General features: G+C 39.4%; 1 protein-coding gene across 3 annotated transcripts in view; it reads right to left on the reverse strand.

Moving 5' to 3' along the window:
* DIP2C (disco interacting protein 2 homolog C) overlaps positions 1-16725 on the reverse strand; it is a 310433-nt gene that overhangs the window by 57999 nt on the left and 235709 nt on the right. For all 3 annotated transcript variants that reach the window (XM_054273407.1, XM_054273406.1, XM_054273408.1), the window contains 7 exons: positions 14664-14803; positions 12975-13111; positions 10621-10829; positions 9702-9816; positions 5109-5310; positions 2986-3095; positions 2111-2191 (listed from right to left, as the gene is read on the reverse strand). In XM_054273407.1, coding sequence (XP_054129382.1) covers positions 2111-2191; positions 2986-3095; positions 5109-5310; positions 9702-9816; positions 10621-10829; positions 12975-13111; positions 14664-14803 — 994 coding nt within the window. The remainder of the gene's footprint in view (positions 1-2110; positions 2192-2985; positions 3096-5108; positions 5311-9701; positions 9817-10620; positions 10830-12974; positions 13112-14663; positions 14804-16725) is intronic.

The following is a 16725-nucleotide window of genomic DNA, read 5'->3' on the forward strand; positions in this document are numbered from 1 at the left end:
AGGGCTGGCTGTCCTGCCACTGCAGACCTGTCAGAAATTCTCCATTTCACCTGTACTTAAAGTCTCCACTTCTTCTTTCAAGAAATTGCCTGTTGCCATGGTTATGAGAAGAAGGACCCTTTGTATCCCCCCACACATCAGAAGCATAGTTCCTACCGGCAGACAGGGAATTGCTGTAAATGAAGTGAATTTGTGCAAAGCTTGTTTACATTTAAGACTTTTGGCACTTGCTGCCTGTGAGCCAGTGGGAAGTCACTGTTTATATGAAGTGTAGGGAAGGAGAATCCTGTTGTTGGACAAGAATCACTTGGAAACATCAGGCAACTACTCCCTTTGGGCCTTTAATGAGCTATCCTAAAATGTAAAGGTGTTGCAATCCTTCATGACACACATTAAAAACAATGTACTGCACTAATTTTGAAATATTTCAAATTCTCAGAGCTTGGGTTACAGGAAAACACTAATCTCAGTGGACTTCCATTAGTCATCCACTGCAGGATGCCTGAATGTTTTAGAACAAAGTGTACAGACAATGTCCAAAGAAGAGAAAATAGGAAAAGTAACAAATCAGAACTAAAATTCAAGATGGGTAATAAAATTTGCCTAGGGCAAACCCCACCAAATCTGTCATCCTTTTCCATAAAATATTAATTCACTCCAAAAAGCATTACATCTCAATCAAATTTCATATGATGAGATACTCTTCACTGAGAGTAACAGAGAAGCTGTAAAATCCAACTACTCTTCACTTCTATGGAACAGGAATTTGTTTTTTAATCCTTGTTTTGCACATTGCGTCCTTACTTCCCTTCCGTGTTTGAACCCTTCTGCCAGCATGGGAAGTTTGGTTTTATTTAAAACTCAAAAGCAACAGCCTTGTGTGGAAGAGATGGGATAGCACACATCAACTCTTTCTCACAGCATTTTTGCTCCTAACTTACAGGACACAGCAATGCAGTACTTGAATGGTGTAATACTGAACTTACAAACAGCATTGCCTCTCAAGATTTGTACTTTGCCATAAAAAAATACATTACTACTTCACTATTTACCTGTCAGGTTTCACATATTCACAATTATGAGCTATTAATCTGAATTTCTAAAAAAATGTATTTAATTACTTACTGGTAGCTTCAAACTGAACTTTGTACCAGCACTGTAAAATGGAGAAGGACATTCTGTAAAAACTGTAAGTGGTGATTTCACAGAGGTCCACAAATTACTGGAGGTTTAGGAACCCATTCAAGTTGCATAAAGACCACATAGGCTGAGACAACATCAGCTACCACTCCAGGGGAACAGCACTTCTCCAGGCCTCTCCTCTCCTGAAGACCCTCACAAACTTTGTGTGCTCCCCAGATCTGACAGATATATGTGAATATACTGTGATGGAATGGTTTGAAATCAGACCTTAATTCTCTCTGTGGTCTTGAGAATTATTGGTTTGTCATCTCTAATCTGTAATCATCCAGGAAGTAAAGAAATTACACTACAGAAAGGAAGGAAGTTTTACCCTTAGCAAAGCCAAGTTCTGTACCCATCTCATTCATTGACTCATTTTTAGTAAGCAGTGAAATGCTGTGCCAGGCTGGCACCCTCAGGTAGGTTATACAGAGAGATTCATTAGTGATCCTCTGCAGATTTGATTGTATTCTGAACATACATTTTCTTCTCTTCACCTCCTTTCCTCACTCTCACACCTCTCCCAGATGGTCCAATCTCACAAACAGCCATTGTTATATTTAGGGAAAATGCTTTGGTTTTGCCAAGCCTGTGCTTTTCAAATTGGAAATCAGGATGGTGAGCAGTATTAAACATTGTTATTCACACAGGGACAGATCTGAAACAGATTCAACAGCATTGAAACAGATTTGCAGTGTCAGCTCACACACAGCATGTATGTGGTGGAAAAAGGAATGAGAAACGTGTAAGGCACACTGCTACAAAAGCAATCTGTATCTTGACAACTGACAATGATGATTTCTGCCTCAGTGAATATTAAATATAACAGTGAGTATTAGTGGAAATAGGAAGAGAAAGGTCCCATCCAGGTGCTGCTGAAACCCCAGAGTGCCCTTGCCAGGGCCAGAGCCATGGGTGAGACCCTTACCCTGCAGTTGAGCAGGGTGTAGAGCACGTGGTCAGGGGTGGTCTGGGCTCTCCACTGCAACACTTCTGACAGGAACAGGAACTGCAAGAAAGCAGAGGGACAGTCACAACACCAAACAGCTTCTTGGCTTTAAAATCAGGTCACAATACCCAAAGCACCAAACAGGACTTAATTGTCTTGTTGTCACATATTTATAGGAAGGTGCTTTTGCATGGTAGCAGCCACTTCTCTGGAAGTGAAGCCACTGATGGGATTATGATATATTCCTGCATATACTTCCAAAGCAATAAAAGTTCTTACTGATCCCTCTGAATTTAAGCGCTATTTAATTCTTTAGCTTCTTCTCTTTTTTCTTACTTAAATACATAAGTACTTATACAGTTTAGAATTTACTAATTTAATTATTCACAAAAGCCCCCAAAAGAGCTGAATTTCAACTTAATTTTCCCGGATTAAAATAACAACAAATAAGGTCAGGACCTTATATGTTAACAAAATTCTCTGGATTCCACTTGAGCTGGTAAAAATTATGTAATAGAGGGTTATTTCTGGTAGAAGCCCCATGAACGCTTTCCATCACATTTCTTCTGCTGTCCCATGCAAACATATTTCAAAAAATCCATTAAAATGAAATGCAGTGACTTCTCATCATGTCTATTTAATATTTATCTGTAAAGAAGCCATGTTAAATCTATGCAGTAATTAAAAAGAAGCCATCAACAAATTTGTAGTAGTAATAATAATAATCATAATCATCATCATCCATCATATCTCTGAACTGCTAAGTGTCCTGATGTCAACTATATGATTATATATATGGATGAAGTTAACTATATGATGTTAAATACAAGCTGCAGCAGAAAAGTTTAGCTTACCTTTCTGGCCTGGTCATTATCCTCTATTTGCCCCAAATCTCTGCCACTGGCCTGTGCAATTCTTTTTCCAGAGACCAAGTTCCCCACCATCACAGAGGCAGGGCCAATTTCTAGAATAAAGCAGAAATGCACCAAGCACAATAAAAATCCTTTGCTTGTGGATGAAAATTCATGTGATTTCTTTTTCATTACATGAAGTTCTCCTCACTGCCATCCACAAAACCAAAATTTGAGCACATTTCTGTTGACATAAACTTTGGTTAGAAACCAGAAGTGGTTGGAAGACACATAGGACTGGATTCATCCTCTCAAACAGCTCTAATTTAGCATGGGCTCTCCACAGCCAGAGACAAATCTTGTCTGCCTTGATAGAAATAATCTGGAAAATTTAGCTCCTACTGTAGGTAGGCATATCCATTCAAGTGCCTCAGTCCAGAGTGACAAAATTCCTATTTCCCTCTTCTGTAGCCTGGGCTAAGTTGCCTCTACATTAGGACTTCTGTAATGCTACAGACACAAAGTGACAGGGATTAGGAAGGCAGATGGTGCCTATGATAAAATATATAAGCCCTCTAGAATAAGACTGAGAGTGAAGTTGAGTAACTTCAGAAGAAAATGAGATGACACTCCTCCATGAGGTGGATTTCACTGATGTTTTGTTGCTGCCATTAGGGGACAATACCTGTCTCACAGATACCACTTATGCTCATGTTGGCATTTGTTTTCTTGCTCCTCCAGCATGGATTACTGATCAACTGCAATTCATACCAGGCTCTACTTCTAGCCTATGGTGTCCAAGTGATTGTGCTATAAGTAACAGTTAATGTACAATAAAAAGAACCTACAGACTACTCTGCTTTAACATTATAAAAGCATTAAAAAACACTCTGGATATGTCACAAAACACAACATGGGAGAATGTGACACTATCAGTTTTGTTTCTGTGCTCCTGGAATTAAATATTATAATTAACATAGTAATACTTAATGTATACATAACATATCTGTAATGATCTCCATTGATTCCAGTTCAGCAATTACTTTGTGGTGCAGCAACAAGGAAATGCCAATGTGACCACTGCAGTCAAAGGCCTCATTGCTTTCATTAAGTTGGTGCAAGTCACTGTTAACCTCTGACACTCTCAGTATCCACAAACCAAGATTATGGCTTTGATTCTGAAACATTTGTCCAAAGGTTTTTAAAAAATATGATAGTTTAGGCAAACTTGCACTGAATTCATGAGGGATAGTCTCCATATTCAAGATCCAGAGAGCAAACCCACTTCTAATTCCAAGGTGTTTTTCAAAGTGGAAAATAACCAACATTTAGTCTAATGTAGGTGAGTCCAAGTCTTAAGCCTGACGCTACACATCCAGAACTCCTTGAAATGAATCTGAGTACTAAAACCTGCAATTGGATTCAAAGGCAAAAATTTGTTAAAATTTACTTGTACATTGGGCACAAATAACCAGTGACTGGATTAGAGCAGGCTACCAGGGCTTTCTTGGTCACCTGAGACAGTCCCTTGCTGTACCATTTCATCCAACATTCTTCATGAAGAGGCAGAACTTCTGAAGAACCATCTCAAAACTAGTTAGGGTTTTTCCTCTAATAACCCGCTGTAAGATAATACAGAATCTCCCCACACAGGTGGGGAATTGAACCACTCATTCTTTCCTTTAATTTATTCACTACAAGTTTTGAAGTATTTGCTCTTCCAGCACTGTTACTTAGTGACAACAGTCCTCCTTCTCTCTGTTTCTAGTTTATAAACCCAGCCTTCAAAATAATCCAAGATTTAATGTTTCTCTGGTTTGGTCTCCATTCTCTTTAAACATAACTGAGGAGGAATTTAGGAAGACCTTCAGGTGTGGTCTCAGCAGCACCTTGTAGAGTGATAAAAATGTCATCTTTATTGAATTGGCCTTTTTCCTTGCACTCTCTGTGAAGGTGCTTCTAGCTCCTGGCAGCACCAATGATGTCCTTGACACACACAGAATATTGAGGAGGAAAGCTGATGAAGCTGATTCTCCCCTGTGTCAGCAATTACTTGATTTCACTCCCTTACAGTACCACAAGCACACAGCACAAAGTCACAGCCCCTTGGCCCCCACTGCTCTTACCTGGTTGCTTTTGCCTTGGTTTGGGCAGGTTTGTTACGCAGGTGTGGGGGCACATCAGCACGTTACAGGGATGCAGAGATCCCTCCAGGAAGAGCTGTTTGGTTTCTGACAGGTGAATCCCTCCCAGGGGTGTCTTGGGAAGTGTGTTTGCTGGGACAAGTGCTAGGCAGTAGACTCCCACTTGATGAATGCTGTCAATTGCCTAAAAGAGCACACAGGAAGTCGATTTTAATGAAAGGATAATTTTTCATCACTCTAATAAGCACGTGTTGCTCTGAATTACTGCATAAACCAGCCCTAATAATTAACTGGCAATGGAAAGACACTTCAGCTATGTCAGTGATAAGGAGGTTCTTTTCATTGGGAACAGGTGGACAGAAATGTTGTTACACTCATTCCAGCAGATTAAAAAGCGACCAAAAACCTGGTGATAAATGCCCACAAATCTATTAGGAAATGCTTCCTTGTTATCTCTCTTAAGCACACATTAGTAGCAGATATCCTGGAGATTTTTTACAAAGATGGGCTGTCAGATCACATGAAATTGCTTTTAAGCTGTGCACTTCTCAGAGCTAAAGTTCAAAGGATTCCTATCAACTCAATATCCAGTCCATCCTTCTGAGCAGGGCAAAATTTCAAATAACTCCTATAACTAATGATGTATGCAGTTTGTGAGTCTTTTAAATTTTTTTATAAGGTAATAACTGTTTTATTCTCTGATCACAGTGTAAAAGATTTTCAGGCAGGAATGGGAAATATATAAAGGAAAACTATGAAACTATCCACTTGGAAAAAATTTGGTTGGACAGAAACCTGAAAAAGAAGCATCTTTTAATTGTATAGCATCCATGTCCACTGCCTGATATGTTAATTAAACTGCATCAATAAAATTGTAGCATACAGTATCTATGTAATTTATTGAGTTAAACATGAATATCCATGCTCATAGATTTTAATTCCCTACAGATTTAAAGGATTTATTTTCCTTATAATGGTAACAAAAATTGCAGCAAGTGTGTTAGAAAGTCAACTTCATTTGTTAGAACACCAACTTCAGGCATTTACACAAACTGAGAAACAAACTACAAATAGCATCTCTAATGAGTAGTCAAATGTTCAAAAGTATAATTTACTTATCGTCCTTTTTAATTTTAAACTGTGAGAAAAGTGAATTGATATGTGTGCTGCCTTGAAGATACAATCTATACTCTGAGAATTAGATAATCACTTACAGTTATGCATGTACTAAAGTAGACCAATAAATTACTGATCACTCCTACAGATTAAGCAATGCTTCACTTTTGGCTTCTGTTTGCTCCATTTCTTATTTATGTGATTGCACAATCTCATAAGAAAGAATAATAAAATGGTGAGTCATTTAAAAATATTGGAATTTTAGCAGTAGTAGCTCTCACAGCAGAATTGGAAGCCCTTGTTGCTGGTCTACAGACACCATCCAAAGGATCAGCAATAGTGAAATATTTATGGCAGGCAACATATAACATCTCATGTTTCTGGCAGAAACCATCAGAACCTACTAATCATAATGTTATTTGTAGGTTCTGAAAAGCAGTGATAAATCATGGGATCTTCACCTGACATCAGCTTGAAGGAAAACCATCACAGGGCAAGTAACCATTTTTACTCAAAGATAAAACTCTGTGGCTCCTACAGGTGGTGAATGGAAAGCAATACCCAGCTGTGGTAGGGTGAGGAGTGTATGCAGTGATTCCTCAGTAACTTCTGAACTGTCTCTGAGAGATAAATCTGCTACACAATGCCACATAAATATTGTGGGTCATTCAAATCTGTCACCTTTCACACCTTTGAGCTGGGCACATTTCTGAAGCAGGAGATGACTTTGTCACAAGGATGACAACTGTGAACTGAACCTTAAAATTCTGAGGGAGGAGAGTACCAGTCAATTTTAATACTGCTGGCATTTATGGCTCCTGATGAGATAGATGGCTTGATTTTTGAAACAACTCTGTCCAGCCAGAATCAAACAGTATCTGAAATTTCTGTCCCTTCCTTTCATTGTGAAAATGGACAAGATTTACCCAAACTTGTGGAGAGTCCAGACTGCTGTGTTGTTTGAGCTGAGAAAACATCTTGTTCTGACACAATGCTCTGGGTAAACACTCTCCAGTGCTGCAGTAAACTCCTGGCTTTCCCTAGTCCTGTCAATCCTGGCACTGGTTAAACTGACATCCAGTCTGCCATACAGGGACCACAGCCCTGCCTGAAGGGTCAGATCAGTCTGCAGCAGACGAGCATCTAGGATCTATCTGACAGAACTGCTGGGTGATCTGGGATCTCCACCCCTCCAGATGAGCATCTAGGATCTATCTGACAGAACTGCTGGGTGATCTGGGATCTCCACCCCTCCAGATGAGCATCTAGGATCTATCTGACAGAACTGCTGGGTGATCTGGGATCTCCACCCTTCTACTCTCAAGAAACTCCATCCCCAGCCTGAGGACTCCCTCCCCACCATCCCTCTGCTAAAGGCCAAGATGCAGTCCAGCACAGTCCCACAGGTTTAGCAGCTCTACCATCCTTCAGCTCCCTGCCAAGGGGCAGGATGGGTCAGGAGAGTCAGAATATGTGCACAGCACTGGAAAAACTGGTTCTGCAAATTGAGACAGCCCAACTGCAGGGAAGAGAGCAAGGAACAGCAACAGCAGGCAGGGCAGGGCTGGCACAGGGCAGCACTCACAGAGTGTCAGACAACTCACAAATAGCATTAAAATCAAGTAGCAATTTGCTAGAGTTTGTTACCATGGCCTTCACTGAGAGCCATGACACAGGCTGTAATATTGTTATGCTGTGCCTCACCAGCAGATGATTCAGATACAGCTGGTTACCACTTCCTGACATCTGCCATTAAAACTCTGATTGGGAAGAGGCACAAAACATCCCACATGTTCCTGGCTTCTGTCCTTCATCTCTGCTCTCAGCTGTGGTGGAAACAGAAACTTCTTGTTCACATAGCAGTGCATGCCAGAGTTGCAGGCTGCACACGTGGGTGATGAAAGCAGCCACACGTGTGTGCACTTTGATACATGGCCTGCTATTCTCAGACACTGCTAGGGCTTGATCAGACTGAGAATAACAGGGCTGACTCTTGGCAGGAGTGTTGGACACAGGATTCCTGCAGCTTTCAGTGCAGAACTCTACTGGCTATGATTGTGTAAGACATTAGGTCTGTAAAATTCACAAAGATGCTTTGCTGACAAAAGAGGACAAGTGTTAAGTTCAGAGTTTCAACCCCTTTAGGAGCCTCCTACTTGACAAAACTGTGGACAATCCAAAGCCTCTTCTTCTACAATAGCTGCCCTAGGTGCTATTTGGTGTTTCAAAGGCTTTTGGGTGATGGCAAGCTAGAGGTTCTATCTTTTCTTGGTATTAATTTAGATCTACTGTGAATATGAGATGCCTCTAACTGTATGAAATGTAGCTGTCTTTTGAATCAAGAGAGCAGATGAGCCTGTCTTGAGATGGATAAAAGCTTATTTGTTCAGTTTCTTGAAGGATATAGTAGATAGATTCCCTTTCTTATTCAGTAAAACGCAATGATGAATAAAAACATCTCTGAATTGTGTGGGACCTTTATCCTTGGCTCTTCGGGAAAGCAAAAAATATGCCTGCAATATATTTACTGAGAAGAGTCCTTGCAGAAGGACACGAAGGAAGGTAGGAAAGGAAAGTAGAAGTAACTGGAGATCAACTGTAGACAGAGCTGAGACCACTTCACAAGGCAGCAACAAACAGACTTAGTCTGACTACATCTCCATTAAATCTATTGCTTTTGAGTCTGAATTGGATTAACCACAGAGATGGAATATGACCCTGTCTAAAGTATCTATTTCTCTGTGTGGACATTAGAGTTGAAAAAAAAAAGAACCCTGAGCAAAGTGTTGATATTGCCAGACTGCTGCAATGGGATTCATTGGAAGAGGTGTCCCTCTGAAAAGATAACCCCATTGTAGATACCTAGATCTGAGGTAAGCAATCTAATCAATCACTAATCAATCACTTTCCTTCATTTCACTGGAGGGAAATTGGGATTTTTAGGTTGAGTTTCATTCAGTTTATTTTAGCTACCAACATGATACACTAGAAACACATAATTTCTCTCACCTGTCACAGAAAATAAATCTGGATGAGGCCAACTCTGTGCCATGCTTATAACTGTGAGCAGTTAAGAGACTCTGGTAGCTTTTGACAGTAAGAGTATATAATGCATGCATTCATTCATTCATTCATTCATTCCCCTTTTGAAATAAAGGATGACTATATCCTTATGAACCCCATGCTACCCTCTCATTGCTATTATTTACTTCAATTCAGTCCTGTTTTCTGATAGCATTTTGATTAGGAAAAGGATCACTCTCTGGGTGTGTGCAGCCCAGATAGGAACTGTCACTCAAAAGAATCTCATTTTGTGCTCATTAAGACCAAGTGCAACTGAAGGTGGATTCACAATTACTCAAAGACAAATGTCAGTTACTTTAGGGATCTGAAAGATCAATAAAAAAAATATAAAGTAAGAAAAAAAAATAGCTTCCAAACATACATATAGAGCATTACCTGGAGAACTCGACTCATCCACTGAAAACTGTCTTCTTCTGTGGAGTCTGGCCTTTGCTCAGCAACAATCACTATCCTTTCATCATGCAGCACACTCACAGAAAACACTGCTATTCTATAGGAGGAGAAAAGAGCATTTAGTGCCAGCACAGAGGGAAAAACTTGCCTTCTGCATTAACCTTCTACAACTCTGGTTTCTTTACTTATAAGTTAGACTCCTGGTGTGTCAATTATTAATATATTTATGGGGAATAAGCTAAAAAAATGTTTTAGATAAGTTCTGGAGTTGAAACATCAGGCTTTGTTCAACAGTCATGTATATACAAGCAGAATGTCAGAGCAGGATTGAGAAGTGAACATTCTTGGAAGAAGAAAAGCACTACATTTGGGTCACACCAAGGCTGCTGCTAAGATGTTATACAACAGCCAGCATAAGCACCTTCCTTGGCCCTATCTCAGAAGATGGTAATTGCAACATCATTGTGTGAGAGCTCTGGCATGTGATGGAGTGTGAGCACGTGCTATTGCATGAGGTTCTTCAGAAGTTCTGGATGTCTCCTGCTCAGCTTCAGCACATGAGGAAGGTCACACAAAGAACTCCTTTCACATTCAAAAACTTCAGTGTAAGGCATATTGGAAATGTTCAGTGCACACAGAAAGGCTCCTGTTGAGCCAACACCCTCAGAATTAACCAGCTGTTCAACTGGAAATTTCAGTAACCACAGTTTCAAGGCCTTGGTATCCAAACATTGCCTCAACATGGCCTTGGGCTTCCTGGTTCAGGCAATATGAACAGAACTGGAGGGAAACCACAATGCACATCAGGCATTGCTTTCTGAAAGCATCTGGATCATTTACACTTCATCTAAGTCAAATAAAGATTTCTACATAATATAAAGAAAGAAAGAAAGGATCAAACCTCCCCCTGTAGACAAATTTCATGGGTTCCACAGCCAGTGCTGTTGCTACAATGTCATCAGCATTATGTCTTCTTCCACTGACAACCATCAAACCATCCATTTTGCCAATAACAAAGACCAGTCCACCTGGTCCTATAAAGCCTAGAAGTCCAGTCCTTATAAAAGGATATTCAGTGATAGGACCACCAGAACTGGTCATAGGAAACACCTGCAAAACAGAAACATGGGTCTTCAGTTCTGTACACAGAGATCAGGCTGCAAAGTGTTTCAGGCTATTCTGAAACAAAGTAAATAGGTCACTGGTGATGCTCTTTATCCTTCACTGACCATAAAGGGAGTGTCAGGAAACTCCTACACTCGTGTGTACCTGAGTTCCAGCAAATTCAATCCCACTCTGTTTACAATACACATTTTCTGTAACTGTGAGCCTGTAAATCATTTATGACCTTAAAAAATATACAAATCAACATCAACAGTACTAAATAAAAACCCTTGCTGAGGAGACTGCCAATTTGAGGTGCTGTGTATAGGTTAGCTGAGAGCTTAACTCATGAACATTTCAGTAGAGGTTTTTTTCAATACCACATACCCATTTCCAGCACAGTTTAAGAAATAGGCAGGCTAGAAGTGAAGCTATTTTAAGGTACAGCACATTAATGATTCTTTCAGCTGACCACATTTTTATTTAAGGTCAATTAAGTTCTCAGAATACGAGTGATAATGTCTTCTGCAGCACACCTGGAAGTGAAAATACAGCCCTGCAGAGCACCTCTCTAAATGCCTGAACACCAGACATACATTACTTCCACAGACAGATTCCTATGGCTTTTCTACCCTAATGAGCACAGTGTTATCCTTTTGGCATGTGAGCTGCATTTTGACACAACCACACTTTCCCGCAGTCATTTCTTTAAACTTAAATAGTCTAAAGGCAAAAAGACAATGGCAAGTAGAAGACCATGCCTACATAGTGTTCTTGAAGGCTCATCTAAAAAGAAAGGTCAAATTCTGCTGCCAGATGCCCATGGGTGACTCTGATTGAACAGATTTAATGCTTATACATCCTTGGCCATAATTCATTACAGGAACACAAAACTCTTTGACACTCTAATACCTGCAACATGAATTAAGCAGTAAAACACAACAGAGATCCACTTTGAGAGAACACTTAAAATCATGCTTAACTTTAAAATAGAATGGTCCTGCTCACTCAATGGCAGTTTATTTGCTTAGCATTAGGAATAAGCCTAAATCAGTCTAAATATGCTGTTAAACTGCTGACATTTATGAATTATGAATGATATCACAATTACAGCAAGTACTACAAAATGAACAGAAGTACCTTTCTACCCTGAAGTATGTAAAACCCAGGATTATCACCCACACTGGGTATTGCCAATTGTATTTGCAGCATTAAAATCAGCTGTCAACAAATTTCAGATCACAATAGCATAGTAGGATTCCTGACTTCAGCAGTAGGATGTAGAATCATATCTACTTGTCTCCATTAATTATATAATGTGCAGTGTTTACAACATTTAACTCTGCATTTTGCAGGAGTTACTAGTCACATAAGTCTATTAAAAGTGGTAAAAACAGAGAGTTTTTAAAGGGAAACCTAAATGTATTAGTGTTAATTTCTACCATAAATATTAAACAAGAAAGAATTGTATCTTAAAAATATTTTTTTCACTTTTTCTCTAATTTCTTCAGCCTTACACACTGTCCTCAGCAGAAGTTAATGATAACAAGTGAGCAGGTACTACAGAGCTATCAATACAGCTGTGTGCACTGGAGTCAGAAAACAGATCCCTAAAAGCCAAAAGGCTTTCAGCTAATGCAATTCAAACAAAAGCAGATGGGGACTAATCAAGAAAAGGTTTCTTTGCTCTTCAGATACATCTCTTGAAGACTACATCTGTCAGGATTCTGTATAAATAGAAGCCTTAATGCTGGAAGTGCTGCGGAAATGTTGAAAAGTGCTTTCCAGAGATGCCAAGCAGCTTTCTTACTGTTTGCAATAATCAAATTCTGCACACAGACTTATACAATATTACCTTTTGAACTTGGTCTTTCTTACTCCTTTCTTTCAGATTTTTTTCAGCTCCCAGTATCTTATTTGAACATTGAAGTAAAAGCTCTTCAGAGCTAAACTCACATAAAGATCTACTATTGCACTTAATGAAATGGGCTTCAGTACAGATTATCTGGCCAGAATATAGGTTCCAAGCCACAAACATTGATTATTATTGCTATTCTTATACTGTTAATATCAATATTCATATCAAATATCAGCTTGAAACAGAAAAAGTTCAAAAGGAAGGATTTTATATAGCACTTTTTGTTTTCTTACCTCAAAAGTATTTTTGGTCATGCCCGAGAGTCCATAATATGATGTACCTGTTGCAATAGCACATACACAAAGTTCTCCTATTTCATCTGTTTTACAGAGCTGAGGAATTCCATCTGGCTTCACTGAACACATTATAGCTAGAGGGAGAAGAAAGGAATTTAAAAAAATATTATAAAATGAACCACAGAACAACATAAGTGCTGTGGGAAAGACATCATGGTGGAGATGACATAAACAAATGAATTACATGCAGACTAATGCCTAACAATCAGTTTCTTAAACATTATGGTGTTCAATGTTATCAAGAGGTTTTCTATTATGAATTATATTTATATAAATAATGCAAGGATCTTTATGTAAACTGAGTCTTTACATTGATAACAGTACCTATTTGCCTTGCTCCCTGACACTGCAGCTCATCTCTAATATTGCTGTGAAATGTGATTGTGTTCCCAGCTTTGCATACTGAAAACCAGATCTGCCTCAGTCAGTGCAAAATGAAATACCCTAACCTTGATAATTACTATATAGCCAGGGAGGCAGACAACCAGGAAATCCACCTCTCAGAAAGTAGCAAGTAACACCACATGAAAGACCAAGATATTCCAGCAGACTAATAAGACTGTTTCACTGAGGATCTATCAGAGCTCAGACTCCCTCTGTCTGGTGCTACAGGCCTGCAGAGGCAGCAGGAGCTAAACAGGAGGATTAGAAAGCACTGTCTGAGAAAGAAGCACTATTTTATGTCAACCATTGGAACAAGAATCAGGAATGCTGCTTTAGCTGTCATCTCTGGAGTTGGAGTACAGCATTGGTAGATTTTGTAATTGCAAAGAGAATATGATGATCAGGGATGTAGAAAGGAATAAATATATCTTTTAAGTACAAGGGTACAAAATCTTTCACTCAGAGGATAAACAGGAGCAAGCACTGTCATTAAACTTATCAGAACATAATATGAAGTGCAAGATGGCACATGTATTATAATATCTTGTATGATAACTATTAAACAACAACCAATCATATCTTCCTTTATTTTAAGTTATTCAACTGAAATTTTGTAAGATGCATCATTATGTTTTATTGCTTTGGTCCATAGCAAGCATTCTCTTACAAAAAATACAGTATTAGCCTTTTCTAGTACTCATAGCATCTTATTTAAAATGTAGCTGCCTTATGAAAAGTGTTATCTTCCACTTCAGAAGCACCGGTTTCAGTTTAAATTTATCAACACGAACTTTTCAGTCATACCTCCTCTATCTAGTAGCTGGGTGATATCACAAGACCTTTGGAAAAACATTCTGCAAGCTTTCAGATAGCAATTTTATAGATCCTTAGCACAGGCTATGAAAATTTTCCCTACTGAAAACTTTTGTCCTGGTTGGACTTATGGATATTTATAGCCACAGTACTTTAACTTCCTTATTTTCTCTACCAACACCTCACAGCTTAGGAACAGATGTGGTGGCAGGTTATTTAATACATGCTGCTAATGCAAGCACAGATAGACTGAGGTAAATGCAGACAAGAAATCTTGGGATTTCCAAACCATGAAGTTTTGGATTAGAATGTTTTAAAGGAGGTTGTAGTCCCAAAGCTTGTAGTCCCAAAGCTTGTACACTCAGCTGCAACCTTCTATTGCCAATTACTTACATTGATGGATCATAAGTTTCAAAGGAAGTTCCTCACCTCCTGGCATCACTAAGCCAACATCCTGGACAGTCAGGACAGAGAGCTTTTCCTCAGAGTCCACTCGAATCACGCCGTAGGTGAGGCCGTGCATGGACAGCACTCCTCTCCCCGGGGGCTGGTTGCTGTCATCTGTCGGCCTGCGAGCACAGGTCAGAGCGTCAGTGCACCATCAGGTGCAAACACTTCCTTGTGCTTCATGCACTGCTACTGCACATACTCCTCTGATTCAAAGGTTTAAACTTCCTCCTTCCTGCCTCCCCTGTTAGGCCCAATAAAATCCTGGTTTTCAGTCATTTCTGAGTAATTACATCCTTCATTCAGTACCCATCCATGTATATGGGGCTTCTAAGATGCAAGTAGCCCCTAACATTTACCCAAAACGGCCTGTATTTAATTTTCAGAAAAATTTATAAAAGCTCTTTACCCAAGTAAAGAGCTGTTATCTAATTTTTAAAATACTGAAAGATGATGCAGACGATGTGGAAGGAAACTGCACAACAAATATTTGGAACTGATCAGTAAATAACTTGATAATTTCTATATGTTATCTATTTTGGGGCAACCTGGCATAGATTTACTATCAAGTATCTGTGGAAGACACAAGGACTTCACCATCTTCATTTTAGTGCCTATAATTGAATCCTTCCTATTCTAATTTACGACACGAAAATTAAAACAAATTATGCCTTCATCAGTCATGGTCAAAATGTGGATGCAGTCTCTTGGTAACACCTCAGTTTGCTCGGATTCCTTGCTGTAAAATTCCACAGCATCAGCACAAGATGCCTGTCAGCTTGTTTCAGTACAAAACCACCTGCTGCACCAGTGGATACAGTTATACCTATGGAGAGTGTGCCTTGAGTAAATGAGTGTTGGCATATGCAAGTTACCAAGGCAGGGAATGTGTCAGAGCTTTTCATGTCTGGAGGGACTCTCACACTGTCCTGCATTTTAAAATGCAAAACTGGAAGGTGACATGGTGCTGATTTGAGTTCAGGCTATGCATCCATGAAGAGCAGACTCCAGCTCTTTCCAGGATGGATAAAACAGTCAATATTTAGCTCAGAATTCTACGTTTTTCCCAAATACTCCATCACAACACAACTATTTTTTAACAGATAATGTCCTTTGATGTGACATTTCTCCTCTACTGCGCTTGAAATACTAGATGGGCCCCAGCCAGTCCTGCTCATGTAAGCCTTGCCCTGATGGGCTCTATAAATTTCAATTAAAAGGTTTTACGAGCCATATTTCTCAAGTGACATTGTCAACAAAGAAGGATGTGAGCGTGCTTGAAATTGCATTAGAGCATAACAAATGGCACTAGTAAACAAGCATCTGTGATAAATAACACTCCCATCACGTAAAAGGAACTTTCAGTGACATTATTGATCAACTTTCCCTCATCCCTGCTCCCCAAAACACATTTTGTGCTCATGAGGAGAAAGGTCTCCTGCAGGCTCCTCACAGACTTCCAGAAGCAGAGGCCATCTGGAATTTCATCACATCCATTTTCTTGCACTCCATATCACACAAAGCATTTTGAGAACAGCTCCTCCCACCATTTACAGATAATATAACCTATTGGACCACTGCTTTTTGCCAGCCATTTAAAAGGGGAAAAAATCTGTCCTTAAACTTGCATTCCCTTAAAACAAGTGGGTTCAGACTAATATGCAGTAAACCAAAGGGGAATAACATGAATTATTTGCATGACACATCCCTTTTAGTATTAGACTTTGTGATTCAGCACTAAGGCTGAAGCACCTCTAGCCTATTACTGTCTTTTTCTAAACTATAAGGTTATTTCAACTGAGAACTGGTTTTGTTACTCTTCCTTGTAGGAAGTTCAGTAAAAATACACCATAGATTTTGAAAGAGTCAAAGCAGGGAGCTCTCTGGATCTCTGCTCTGCAGGGAGTCATTTTAATGCATACTTCAGCAGTAACTCTTTGGAAATTGTATGATAATGACTTTACTGTCAGTGGAGATGGCTTGAACAAAATGAAAAATACTACATCTCCCAAGTTCATCTAGCATTATCCTACCATTAAACAGA

The sequence above is a fragment of the Melozone crissalis genome, unplaced genomic scaffold (genome assembly GCF_028551555.1).
Source record: "Melozone crissalis strain CALT ecotype California unplaced genomic scaffold, PUWL_Pcris_2 ptg000016l_1, whole genome shotgun sequence".
Taxonomy (NCBI): Eukaryota; Metazoa; Chordata; class Aves; order Passeriformes; family Passerellidae; genus Melozone; species Melozone crissalis.